Source organism: Lepidochelys kempii, chromosome 7 (genome assembly GCF_965140265.1).
Source record: "Lepidochelys kempii isolate rLepKem1 chromosome 7, rLepKem1.hap2, whole genome shotgun sequence".
In the NCBI taxonomy this organism is placed as follows: Eukaryota; Metazoa; Chordata; order Testudines; family Cheloniidae; genus Lepidochelys; species Lepidochelys kempii.
Window position 1 is genome coordinate 41,037,176 of NC_133262.1, and position 14,940 is coordinate 41,052,115.

Below are 14,940 nucleotides of genomic sequence, written 5' to 3' on the forward strand. Positions count from 1 at the left end.
CATTTAGGGTGAGAACTTACTATTTGTAGCCAAATTTCTTTAATGTATTAAGCCTAGTTTGCGTGTTTTGTTTTATTTGCTCAGTAATCTGCTTTGTCCTCTTTGCTATCCCTTATAATCACTTAATTTACCTTTTGTAGTAAATAAACTTGTTTTCTTGTTTATTCTAAACCCAGTTTGTGCAATTCATAACTGGGGGGGGGGGGGCGCAAAAAGTTGTGCATATCTTCCTCCACATTGAGGGAGTAGGTGAATTTCATGATCTTACGCTGTATAGATCTCAAGTTGGTCTCAATGGGTCTCAAGTTGCAGTGGGGGAGGTTTAGATTGGATATTAGGAAAAACTTTTTCACTAAGAGGGTGGTGAAACACTGGAATGCATTACCTAGGGAGGTGGTAGAATCTCCTTCCTTAGAGGTTTTTAAGGTCAGGCTTGACAAAGCCCTGGCTGGGATGATTTAACTGGGAATTGGTCCTGCTTCGAGCAGGGGGTTGGACTAGATGACCTTCTGGGGTCCCTTCCAACCCTGAGATTCTATGATTCTATGATCGCTATACAATGCAAAAAACAATATAATTTTGGGTTTATACTCCAGGGAGTGCATGCACCAGCATGCTGGGCAATTTCCTGAGCTGAGTCTTCCCACACAGAGCTGAGTGCAGACTCTGTGTGATTCTGCAGCTGGATGTGTCCCTACCTGTGTATATGCTGGAAGGGAGCTTGAGAGCCTGTCACAACAGCCCAGAGTAAGCGGAACCCAGGCTGGTGGGACAGGCAGGCTCAGTGGGACCCCAGCACATCAGGTGGCACTCCGGAAGAGTGGGATCCAACCCACCACACTGACATTGCAAGGTATTTTCATGCCAAATATGCTAAACATTCATATGCCCCTTCATGCTTCAACAACTATTCCAGAGGACATGCTTCCAGCTGATGACGCTTGTTAAAAAAAATTAAAATTTGTGACTGAACTCCTTGATGGACAATTGTATGTCTCCTGCTCTGTGGTTTTGCCAGGAGCTGGGAATGGGCGACAGTGGATGGATTACTTGATGATTATCTATTCTTTTCATTCCCTCTGAAGCACCTGGCATTGGCCACTGCCAGAAGACAGGATACAGGGCTAGATGGTCTGAACCAGCATGGCCATTCTTATGGTTTTATCTGCATTCTGCCATGCCGCCACCCACTGGGAGCTGCAGGATACCCCTGCCAGTGGCGGCGGCAGGGAGCTGCGGGGTATCCCTGCCACCCACAAGGATTTGGAGCTCCAAGGGCCGTCAGAGTTGGCGGGGGTACCCCATAACTCCCTGCCACAGCAGGCAGCGGGAGACCCTGCAGCTCCCAACCACCACAGGCTGAAGTCACAGAGGCCGCTGGAAGTCACCCATTCCGTGACTTCTGCAACCTCTGTGACTAAATCACAGCCTTAAGCATACGTAACCATCCTTTTGAGTATGTGTCAGGGTGGATCCCACTGTAGGTGACTCACAAACAGTATCCCATCAAAACAGTGGGAATGAGGAGTTCCAGCTGCATCAAACAGGAATTGTAGTTCTGCTCTCCTGAGAGTTTGACCTATCAGTTAAATCCAAGACACTATGTTAGACAAAGGTCCAGTGGGTTACTCCACATCAACACTTTGCAGATTTCTGATACTGTATTATTATATTTCTGAAGCAGGAGGGAGCCTGGATGTTCTGCGTGAAAGACAACTCCAATCAACAGGTGACACAGTGAGATACATCACATTATCCATTTTGAAAGTTGCTGTGATGAGATGACCTGACCTTCAGAATGCCCATCTATAGCTGGACATAGACACTGCAACAGTCTGAATGGATTGCGCCTATTAATGTCACAAAGTAAAGTCCTGGACACAACTAATGCAGGCAACTTGTTTTCTTCTGGTGCAGAGTATGGTTTCAGGAAGATGATAGGTTGATTGACTAGTTTAAATGGAAGTCTGAAACTACTTTGGGAATGAATTTCAGGTCAGATTTTAGTACCCCTTTGTTGTACAGGGGGTTCAGTTACAAGCATCTGAAGCTCAATCACTCCTGCCCAAGTGACCAGCATAAGGAAGACCATCTTCAGAGTCAGCACAGTGATGTAAGGAACATTGTGAAAGAGGTTCAGAAGGAGGCTCTATGAACCTCAGGTTGACTATGTTGAAGTCTCTGGCAGAAGTAGGTTCTCTGATCTGTGGGTAAATACGTAACAACCTTTTGAGGAACTCTGTTATTATTGGATGAGAAAAGACAGAGCATGACTGTACCAGAGGATGTCAAGCTGAAATTGCTGCAAGTTGGACCTTAGAAGTGAAATACCAGCCTCTTAAGTGCAACAGGTAGTCAAATATCTATGGTATTGAGATCTGAATCAGATTCAGACCATGTTGGGCTATCCATATTGAAAACCACTCACAAGGAGATGAATAAGTCTTTCTGGTTAAATATTTTCTGCTGTCTGTCAGGATTTCCTGGACCTGCAGGGAACAGTCCTTGTCTATGGTACCAGCCAACTGTCATGCCCTCAGTCACAGTAATTTCATGTCTGGGTGGAGAACCTGGCTGTGGTGTTGGGAGATCAGGTCTAAACAGTCCAGGAGCTGGATCCGTGGTTGGATGGACATTTGCAGTAGGTCAAACAGCCGAAGCTGCCTCAGTAAGTATGGAGCTATGAGAATGTGGCTCTGTCTCTTCTGATTTGGGAAATCACCCTGGGAATCTATTCAGAGCCAACCATTTGCACTCAACTGGATCAGCTGGTTTCCATCACTTTCCGGTTGTGCTTCTCCTTAAGCAAAAGCTTGCTGCTCCCTGATTCCACAGGCTCTTTCAGGCACAGGCCACCTGCTATACCCCCATTCTTGTTTTAATTTAGCATCCAATCCTGCAATATATTTATCAACAAGCATAGTGCTTACTTCTGAATAGTTCATTTGGCTATTCAGAGCAGTATGTGCTACACACCGTAGTAGAATGATTTCTGGGTTGGATACTTAGGTTGTCAACTCTTTCAGCAGGGCACTGTCTCTTTTGCAAAACCTTATGTGCATGTAGTGGTAAATAAATAAATTAAAAAGCATTATACACACTATTTTCTTTTACCCAGTTGAGTATCATCTTTCATTGAAAGACATAGTTATAACAGTGATAGTTAGATTTCCTCAATAAATCTTTATCAAATACTATTTACAACAACTCATAAAGGAAGTCAGCACCACCTTGTGCACATAACCTCTTTGTTCAGTTATCTTTCAGATTATTCCTTAATTCATCTTATGTGGTGATGGCTCTGAAACATTAAATATGTCTAATTAAAACAAAAATCTCCTACCTTGCTCTTTACCATTAATACAAATGTTGAGATTGACATAAGCACAGGCTGGGTCAACACGATGATGTAAGCCTCCTCTGACAAGTGTGATTTCTAGTTCTGACCCCTTCAGCTAAAAACAAAACCAAACCAAGAGTATTATTTTTACTTCAATAGTACTCTATTAAGATATAAAACCAAAACAAAACATATGCCTCAAATTAAGCACATTAGGACATTTCTATGGATCATATTAAAAATAATTACATGAGAACATAATAAAATGGTAAATTCTATAGCGTTCTCTCTCTCAGGATCTGAGAGAGCGTTGTGAGTATGAATAAATTCAACCTTATTACACCTATGAGATAAAGAAGGGGGGGAAGGGGGAGGAACTGGAGTACAGGGAGCTAGAATGGCCTAATTTTCTGAAGTGCTGTGGTCCACAAATCCCACTGACGTCAATGGGGACCGCAAGTGCTCGAACACCTTTGAAAATGAAATCATAAATGACTTGCCCAAGGTCAAACAACAAGACAGTGGCAGAGCTGAGGAAAAACTTCTGTCTCCTGAATTTTGTCCCATGTCCAAACCACAAGCCTACACTTAACCCCACTTTCCACCTTGTTGTGAAGTGCTATGGAAAAATTTCTTAAAACCGCTGGAATATGGAGAAAGACACATGAACTGTGGGCTGGTTTTGTTGTCCTGCTTCTTCCCCCAACACCTTAAAGTCAGAAACACCTTGCAATTAGTCAGAAAGCAAGTTGTAAGCAAGAAAAAGCACTTTAATCATGGACTATGCTATTTAAGTAATGCCTAGCAATGATGCAGAGCATTCTCCTCCTGACAGCAGAAAAGTCAGCATTTCCTGGTAATGGATTCTTCACATGCTTGAAGCTTTGTTTTTTCTTTATTCCTATTCAGTTTAGGATTCTTCCACATTAAAAATATGCAGAAGTGGACAGTGAAAAAAAGATGACAGGTGTGTGTTCTTTGGGGTATACAGAACCTTATGCTTATTGGAAGCACATTATTTTAATAATTCCCAGACCTACTCCCCCAGTCTGAAATTTATTCAGACACATGTATGACAATAACTGAAAAAATATAACTGATATCCTATAGCAGGTATAGAAATAACCATGCGATAATGTACATGATATTATTTGAGAACTAGTATGGGATCATGTAAGTCAACAGTATTTTAATGCATACATTCGAAAAGAGTTAAGGTTTTCGTTACAAGCCAACTTTTCTCTATGGCACTCACAGTGGTATCTGACTAACCCAGAAACATTAATTCACTCTTGCATCACCCCTGTGAGAAATGGAAATAATAGTATTTTCATTTTTCAGATGAGGAATTGAGGGATAGAGAAATTAAGTGACTTGCCCATCATCATACAGGAAGTCTGACAGAGCTGGAAAAACAAAATGTAGTTTGTACTCTCATTCAAACATTAACTTCCATGAAAGTTATAGTGAACAATGCCGTTCTCAGTCTACGATCTATAGCATGGCCATGCTGGGTGGAATTTTCAATTCTTAACACAAACTGTGTTCAAATTAATGCTGGTGCAGGATGCTGTGGAGAGATCCTTTTATTTGGAAACAAATATAATCTGTAAATAGAGACAAACATGGAACTACCATTTACATGGTAGCTTCTCTTTTCAAAGAGCTGGGTTCTAATATAGGAGGTATGAGAACTAACTTAACTGCCTTTCTGATAAGAAGCATAAGGATGTGTTTTGAGGAGGAACATTTGGGTTAGATGATTAGAGGCCCAAGGAAGGGAACAAAATTCATTTGGGAGGCTTCTTGTCCATTATGAGTCTAGAGGCTGTCAGTCATGAAAGCAGGAGAAAGAGCTCTTGAGGACGGCTCTCTCCTATTAGCAATTAAAGAATCAATACACTAAATCATGTACTTGTCCTTCCCACAGTATTTTCCACAATAAGGGTATTACATTTTGCCATTTTTTAGAACAAGCCTTTTGGAAGTCAGTTTGCTATGAGATATGAGATTGAGGTCCTACATAAAGAGCTGACAATCACTGCAAACATCAGATAAGGGATGAGGTTAGTTCAAACAAAATACTTTCAGCAAAAAGAGTTTAAACTTGATTTCATCTTGAGTCTGCATACAAATTCAAATTCATACAAAACTGTTGGCTTAACAAATTGCACTCAACTGTTCATACATTTGGTAAAAAAGAACCTGCTAGCTTTCAATTCATCTGCAAGGTGCTTTGGGGAATCTATATGCACCATGTTCTCTAGATCTTTTCCACTTTAAGCGTTTTAAAAAGTTATATAATCTTATCGTATATCAATGTTGACATGAAAAGCACTTAGTGAGTTCCACAAACACAGAAGAAAGTCTATGTATAAAACAGGTTTTGGAGTAGCAGTCGTGTTAGTCTGTATTCGCAAAAAGAAAAGGAGGACTTATGGCACCTTAGAGACTAACAAATTTATTTGAGCATAAGCTTTCGTGAGCTACAGCTCACTTCATTGAATGCATCCGATGAAGTGAGCTGTAGCTCACGAAAGTTTATGCTCAAATAAATTTGTTAGTCTCTAAGGTGCCACAAGTACTCCTTTTCTTTTTATGTATAAAATAGTTTCAAATTCATATTGGACCCGATTTGCTAACACCTCTGCATTTATTCATTTAACTGCTGTATGCACAAAAATATCTATAGGTATATATTAGGGGTTATATTTTGTGCACAAAACTACATTATTTGAAAATATTGCTGAATACAGGTTGTGGTAGGTAGCAGTTTGTGTAACAGAATTTCCACACACACACACACACACACACACACACACAGAGCAGTAACTTGTGCAAAGGAAGGTATTTTCATCTTTCACAGTTGTGCATATCTACAGTAAAAGCTTTAACACACAACAAATGCCAAGGTACATTTTTTGTTCAGGACACAGCTAACAATGTCTCTAATTTATAAAAGGTCTTCAACCTCTCCTTACCACCATGTACTCTAGAAGCAGGAAACTTCACAAACGTTAATGGGGACTAGATTGGAGTCAGAGCCATATATTTTTTTCTCTAAATAAAATCATTATTGTGATTGGAGTTCAAAATCTAAACTAAGGAGAAAGCACTGGAGTGTTACCAATTCCTGAATTCCCTTTGCAATTAGCTTTCATTGGAATTTACATGAGATTATTTAATTTTCAGTGTTGAGCAGCATGGTTTTCAAAAAAAATTAAGTGAAATTAAGATACTTCTCCACCCCACCCTGTTAAAATATTCCAGAGACTATAGTGAGAATTCCATACACAGAACTATGTCAGTGGGCCTGCTCCTCGTGTGAAGAAAGTCATTATATTTAGTTAGAAGCGGAATTTTTCTGCTCAATGTAAAATACAGCAACTGCTTGTGGCCCATTGTTGCCAATTCGCTTGATACTATCACCAGTCTTATGTTACATGGTGTTTCTCTTAAAAGCTGGAGGTCTGAGCCTCATTTGAGTATGCACAAATCTCAACATTCATTTTAAAACAAAACAAAACAAAAAAAACAGAAAAACCACCTTCAAGTTTCTAGCCCTTGTGGTCAATGAGAAGGCCTCGAAAACATAAATCCTAAAGGCTCAAAAACTGAAAAACCAACATAAAAAGAAGCCAACATTTAGTACTTTAAAAAAAGTCTCATGTTTTTTTAGTTCATTTTCAAAAATTACGAGTTGTACCCCCAAAAAATCGTGAAGACTTTGACATAACATTTTCTAATATACAGTAAATTTTAAAATGTGAAATCAAAACAAAACATGCATCCATAACCACCATGCACCTTAAGGTCACATTCTACAATGAAAGGGTTTCAACTTTTTTTTTTAAAGTAGTTATTGATATTTGACAGTTAAGATGACCAACATCTAGAGCAAAATGCAAACACAGTAGCACTTAAGAGTTACGAACACCAGAGTTATGAACTGATTGGTCAACCACACAGCAAACTTGGAACCAGAAGTATGCAATCAGGCAGCAGCAGATTTAAAAAAAAAAAAAAAAGCTAATATGGTACAGTACTATGTTAAAAGTCCTACTTCTTGTTCAGCCAGTCGCTAAGAGAAACAAGTTTGTTTACATTTGTGGGAGATAATGCTGCCCATTCTTAATTACGTCACCTGAAAGTGAGAACAGGCGTGAAGTGCCTTCCTAAATCTGAGAGGGATGAGGTTTGGAGCATGCTTTCAGAAGACTTAAAAGAGCAACACTCTGATGCAGAAACTGCAGAACCTGAACCACCAAAAAAATAAAATAAAAAAACCCAACCCCCTGATGGTGGCATCGGACTCAGATAATGAAAATGAACATGCGTTGGTCCACACTGCTTTGGATTGTTATCGAGCAGAACCCATCATCAGCATGGACACATGTCCTCCGGAAAGGTGGTTGAAGCATCAAGGGACATGTGAATCTTTAGTACATCTGGCATGTAAATATCTTGCAACACCAGCTAGAAAAGTGCCATGCAAAAGCCTGTTCTCACTTTCAGGTGACATTGTAAACAAGAAGCAGGCAGTATTATCTTCTGCAAAGGTAAACAAACTTGTTTGTCTGAACAAGAAGTAGGACTGAGTGGACTTGTAGGCTCTAAAGTTTTACATCGTTTTATTTTTCAATACCAGGGTTTTTTGTACATAATTCTACATTTGTAAGTTCAACTTTCATGATAAAGAGATTGCACTACAGTATTTGTATTAGGTGAATTGAAAAATACTATTTCTTTTGTTTTTTACAGTGAAAATATTTGTAATAAATATAAAGTGAGCACTGTGTACTTTGTATTCTGCATTGTAATTGAAATCAATATATTTGAAAATGTAGAAAACCAAAAATATTTAAATAAATGGTATTCTATTGTTGTTTAATCATGTGCTTAAAAAGATTGATCACGCGCTTAAAAAGATTGCGAAATTAATTTTTTAAATCACTTTACAGCCCTAATTTAAATGGTAACCAAACACAGATTAACAACTTAAATATGTAGAACAGCCATACATCTAAGGAAACCAAACACAGATTAACTTCACAGTGCTTCATTTGTTAAAGATTGTCTGTTTACCTCTCTGATATTTCCTTTTATTAAAATGTTTGCATTTTTTTAAATGTTTACTATGAAATAGCTTTTTCAAGTGTATCAATCCGAAACTTGCATCAATTCTTAGCCAATGTTTATGAGTGACCTACCATGCCTGTAGATTTTAAGTCAACAACAGCTATCAAAACTCAGTTTAACGAAGATCAAGATTTTGTTGTGTGCTTCCATTGGCCCATTCACCATTTACAATAGTTACTCAATTTTTCCCCACAGAAAATTTTATCTCTGCTAAAATTCTTTAATATTTGTAGTCTGATCTCTTTTCATCATCTTCACATGACGAGCCCTACCCAACATAACCATCTCACATGTGCTCTGTAAATAACTAGCTTCTAATTTCAAAAATAGCTGACTGTTCTTTCTGCTATCTGCAGAACATGTTCAACACAGCACATCTACAAAGAAACCAGCACTTTCTGCCAGGATCAGCTCTCAACATCACACAGATGGAGAAAATTAAAAATTACTCTTGTGCTCATCCTTAGCTATTCTATGATACATCTTTTCCTCTTTAGATGGGTAGGTAAGTTTCTCTGGTTTTTCATATTTGCACATTCACAGAAGTCTAAAAACAAAATAAGTTGACCAGTATTAAGCTAAATACAGTACTCAACATCACAGTTATGCAAACACAAATGTGCCCCACAATTATACCCTCCGGCAAAAGCCTGAGCAAATAGATGGACTTTCCATGAGGCCTTGAAAATCAGATCTCATGGAAAGCATTTTAGAATAAATGTGCCTCATTTATTCCATTTTCACACACCATTTGCGCATAGTCTACTAAGAATATAATTTCATTCAGACTAAATTCACTTTTTCCAGCTGTCCTACATTCCCCGGCGTTTGCTCTCAGATTTGGCATCAACTTTCTAAGGTCAAAAGTCCAGTCAAGGAGCATCTAGCTCCATATTCATCACAAACTAGCAAATATCTACCTGGAATATGACAAACTACTTGCCAGTTCTCAGGCTTTTACTGTGTTCTCACCAACTCTTATATCAGCATGTTCTCTAATTTTCAGTCAAATATTTCCCAATGCCTTTGTCAAGAGATGACTAACAGTGTTGAACAAAGACAAGAGAAGCCTTTGCTTGAAAAACTCTTCTGACATTACAAGTTCATTCATAAGAAAAACAAATATGTCCTTCTGTATCAGTACAGGGTCAGAAATGACTCACGAATATCTACCTCTTTGTTTTCAGATATTCCCAGGGCATACATCATTCTGCAGATCAAATCAGTAAGTTATTTTATGCCTAGACTCTTCCGTCATGTGGGCTTGTCACTCTTGTTTAATGTGACATACAAGCACATTCTGAGCAGAATAGGGAGATAAAGGCATGCTCAAGACAAGGTGTGGTCCAAGTAGGCCAAATATCTACTGAAGCAAAGGAAGCAGCTCGATTTTGATGCTGAAAAGTGTAAGCCACCTAGCAAAAGATTCCAAATGCCTGCTCTGTATTATCATGCAAGGCTAAACTCCAAAACTATCATTAAAAACTGGGTTAAAATGGTTTCTTCAAGCCTTATAGAAGATCTTAATAAAAATTAGACTTGATTTTAATGCAATATCGTCTTTATCATACATGCAAGGGCAAAATACAGCCCTTTAAAAGTGTATTTGTGAACAAAAGCACCCCTGTATTCACACTCTATTATAATATTTTTTGTCCAAAATACACTTTGTGAGGTATCATTTAAAAACTAACACATAGCTCATCAATATTTTTGTGTAATGTATGTACAAAATGTGCATTAAGAGTTATGAGCATAAGCTGAAATTATGACCATATGTGTTTACCAGACAAGTCTGGAGAAGCGGTAACTGGTTTCTCAAAGACAAGCTGATGCCTCTATCAGGTGTCAAAGTTGATTAGCAATCACTTTTCAAGTGGCCATTCTTTGGCAACAAAGGGGGCCAGGAACAGATCGATCTGCATTTTAGTAAGCAACAACATGGAACCTCTTTCATGAGACTCCATATCTCTGTCCTCACAGCAGGAAGGAACTTCATAGGTAAATCTCAGGAAAATGCATTTCAAAGGGTGACTGGACTATAAAAGCCAGGGGTAAAAACACCCCAAGCTTGCTCTCTCATTTAAGACGACAAAGGAACCAACCCTTTAACTTTGGGGGAGTTCCTGTCTGAGATTTTGGTCACACAGTGCTGCTGGGAACCTGTCATAAGGATTTTTCCTTGAACAAAGTCTAGCTTGTTAAATTTTAACTTCCAGAAAGCGTTTTTTCTTTTATTTCTCTTGCAATCATTTCTGACTTTAATGTCTTATACTTGTACTCCCTTAAACTCTCTCTCTGTAGTTGAATAAACTTTTTTTTTTTTTTTAAATCAAAACTAATCCAGTGTTTTGTTTAAACTGAACTGTTTGGGTAACTTCAGTTAAAGTAGAATACTGTTGCATAAGATCCTCTATAAGGCCTGAAGAAATCATTACTACCCAGTTTTTATTCATAGCTCTGGAGCCTGAGCCCGAACATCTGCACTGCAATTTTACAGCCCCACAGCCCAAGTCAGCTAACATAGCCAGCCCACACATGTTTTACTGCAGTGTAGATATACCCTAAGTGGCCTGATTTTCTAAGATACCGAACACCCAAGCAGAGCCCCGTGACATTTTGTACTTAAAATGCTAGCTATGGCAATCTGCAGGTCTGAAAAGGTTACAGCCATCTGATAAAACGAACATGTAATGTCAACATTTAGGCCATCATCTGTAGTCCAATGTATCATTCAGTTTAATCTGAACGAAAAATCCTTTCAAGCATGTAGTTCAATGTAGCATTCTTACTTGGGTTTTCTCTTGAATAAGCACTTCCCTTGAAGTAGGCACAGGGTATGGCTTCAGGGCAGCCTTTATTGTTGCAAAAATGAAATCTGTATGCTCCTTAATAACAGAATCCAGGTAGTCACCTTCAGGATGTGATCTGTAATATACAGTAATCTCATCCGTAGGAACTAGATTGCGCTGAAAGAAAATCCAGAATTACAGTTCAATGACAGCAAGTTTATCTGTACATATACAAAATTCTGTAAGAAACATGCAAGTTAAAACTTTTTTTAAAAAGTATTTTAGAAAAATATCAGTCAATTTTCTGTTAATATGGAATTAAAAGTTTTTCCTGAAAACTGAAAACAAGGCTGTACCTTTTGACAGAAGCAGAAAGTATTTTTCCAGTCAACTGAATGAATACAAATAAACACTGTACGTTTCTGAATCAAACTAACTAGTTTATAAATATTCATTTCTTCATGATGCTAAATAATTCAGATAGAATTAAAACAACATGTTGGTCTCAGACCAAAGCTTTTAACAAGTTAAACTCTCTGAGTGGTTCTGCAGCTGTTACAATCAAGCACTGAAATTTACATACAGATATCTGAAAACATATGACATTAACCTGCACACATAGTGCTAGATGCACATCAGTGTTTCAGACCAGGACCTCATATGAATTATGAGTTACAATTTATTGGGGTAGGGACTCAAACTCCCCAAGCCTCTAAACAGTACCACTCTTGCTACATTGTACTGCAATATGTATTTTGAAAGCTTAGGATGTTTCTAAATAATTCATTAGGAAAAACAATCAGACTTCAACAAAAGGAACAGGAATGAAGCAATGCAAGTTGTAGGATGTTTTTTAGCAATGACAGTTATTAATGAATAGAGATCAAAAAACATATGGGGTTTAGTGACCAGATGGGATGAATTTATGACCCTAAATCATTCTGATAGTAAACGTAACTTTTGCAATAGCTTCTGTTAAAGGGTAAATTTTCTTGCCTGTATTCTTTCCTATTTGTATTACATACTATCATTGACATCAGTGTGTCAATCTTCACAGATGCTCTCTAAAGAATTAACTCTAAACATATCAGACAGTTTGATTCCCCAGAACCTATCCCATGAACAACAAAATCTCACTCCAGCAAGACTCCAAATGGGAGTCAGGGCAGACGTGTACTATCTGGCCACAATGGCTGTGGAGTCATTAGTTTTCACTTGTGGATTTTGTAGCCATAATATTTTCTTGCACGGGCTATACAGTACTATACAGTACCATCCACATTAAGAAAATCTGAACCCAGGGGTAGTCACACTGATGCATATGCCTAATGTACACTGGTGCAAGGTGGAGTTTCCACTGAGCGCAGAACCAGTGCATATACCTTAGGGGCATGGCACCAGGCTAACTGTATTAACATAGTTATACTGGTTCAAATTGCCTTAACGTAGACAGGGCTGTGGTTTGGGAAACTAGGCCAAAAACCTTGTTTCATGCAACTAGAAAGAGAGAAATAAATAGGCAAAATATTTCTGTCAACACAATGTTGCCAGACATTCCCTCACACATTTTGGTAAAATACACATTTGCTTGTGTGAATGAAGACATACAAGTTGTGGTGTCTTGAAGTATGATGATCGCAGCCTGCTCATCTCTCTGTCACTGACCCAGCTGATGCAGTCTAATTCACACAAACTGGGGCACAGACCTTAAACTCACTGTCTGGTAGAAACTGGGGCATGGATGCAGGTTAGCTGGCTGAGGCTCAACCCAGATAAGACTTAATTGATGCTAGTGGGCTGGGGAAAGAAATCAGAAGATTTGGCATAAGCTCCACTTCTAGAAGATGTGTCTCCACTATAAATGATGTAGACATGCAAGCAATATGGGGCCTGGTTAGACTGCTAGCTGCTATGAGACCAAGAAGGAGTGATCAACAAAGCTTATTACCACTTATGTCTTGACCAGTAGGCTGCAAACATTTCTACAGCTAACCATGCAAGATTAAAGTACATGGGGCTGCACTTTAAATCAATTTGGAAACTTTAACACCTTTGGTATATTAAATAAAACTGATTTTTCAAAATGATATCCCATTCCATCACTTACTAACCTTCTTGCGAAGTTTTTGGATGCGATTAATCACTTCGCGAGCAACTCCTTCGTCAACCATTGACTGATCTGGGGTGACATCTAGGAGAACTAAAACCTGAAAGAATGTACAGCAGAACCATTAATAAAATACACCAGTTATTGCATTAACATGCACTGTTACATTTTTATAAAGCTGTTCACTTAAGGGTGGTTATGGTGAGGAGACAGACTTAATAAGGTGTGTTCATATTCAACAGATCAGCTCCACATATGGATTCAAAGTCACAGTTTCTTTAGTGACAAAGAGCAGCCTTTACTGCTGTTACTCCTGTTACAAATGAACAGTTCATACTGCTGGAGGAGAGTGAGCTACCCATTATACTATCCTAAGTACTGGCATTTCCCCTGACATAGATGAATGTTCAGTAAGAACTAGGTTAAGACAATAGCGCTCATTTCTAGTTGTGTACTAAATATGATTTGAAACTAAGTATCCTGAAGTGAAAGGCTAGTGCAATCACTCACTGTGCGACAATTACTTCATTTAAATATTTAAATGCTTACTTTCTAGGGAAACACTTTGCTTAAAGCAGAGAAATAATTACTACAATACCTGAGCATCAGAATGTGCCTCATACTGGGCAGATCCTCCCATGACCTGGTCAAAGGTGTACATGAGACGGAGATCCTCCTCATGTAATTCATGCCCTTCCACAACAATGGTACCTATAATAATTAATAAGACAATTATTTACACTAGCTTATTACAGAACAAAGCCTTTCTCTCTTAGTCATGTCAGTGAGCATCCTGCAGTTAACTCTTGAACTAAGTATATATTAATATCTAACTTCAAATACAAGAAATACATCAATTGTGACATTGCTTTCAACAAGAAGACAGTATCCAGAAGACGTTAATACAGGTACTTCTGATTATAAGCAACAAAATTGATAGGAATCCTGAGCTATGTTATTTGAAGTCAAGCACTGCTGTCCAACATTGCTAAGCAATTGTCAGGAACACTAAAACTACTCCAAGTTTAGACTTTCCCAAGTAAAGTCATTACAAGCAGCAGAATTTAAGCTCAAGCACCACCACCGGTGCAGACCATTTGGAATCAATAGCGGTCTATTATTACAGCAGAATAAAAGTTAAACATACAAGACAGAGTAAAGATGTTTGGAAAAATCTCACCCACCTGAAACTATTAAACAAATATTTAAAAAAAGTTTCAGCTAGATGTTTACTTCATATATGAATTTAAGAGTCATGGAACAATCCAGTTCTTGTGCTCCATACAAGAATCTATCAGTTTCCTCTGTTCTACATAATACTTTTCACTACAGTACATACAAGCAATGTGTAAATTAAGCACATAAAGCCATTTGTTTCTACTCTAGACAAGTAGGTTCAAGGTATCAATTCACAGCTTCCCTTTATTCACTTGGAAAGTTCCCTAGTTTGCCTGGAATGTTAGCTGGGGGTTGGGCCTTAAAAATCTCTTGCATTTTGATCTAACTATGTATTTGTGTTTATTTTTTTACAAAAAATGTGTGAAACTGATTATTATAAATTT

The 14,940-nt window shown here is 38.3% G+C and overlaps 1 protein-coding gene across 4 annotated transcripts in view; it reads right to left on the reverse strand.

Annotated features, from left to right (window-relative positions):
- IARS1 (isoleucyl-tRNA synthetase 1) overlaps positions 1–14,940 on the reverse strand; it is a 198,308-nt gene that overhangs the window by 27,364 nt on the left and 156,004 nt on the right. For all 4 annotated transcript variants that reach the window (XM_073352336.1, XM_073352335.1, XM_073352337.1 and 1 more), the window contains 4 exons: positions 13,977–14,089; positions 13,383–13,478; positions 11,272–11,448; positions 3,344–3,455 (listed from right to left, as the gene is read on the reverse strand). In XM_073352336.1, the coding sequence (XP_073208437.1) occupies positions 3,344–3,455; positions 11,272–11,448; positions 13,383–13,478; positions 13,977–14,089 (498 nt within the window). The remainder of the gene's footprint in view (positions 1–3,343; positions 3,456–11,271; positions 11,449–13,382; positions 13,479–13,976; positions 14,090–14,940) is intronic.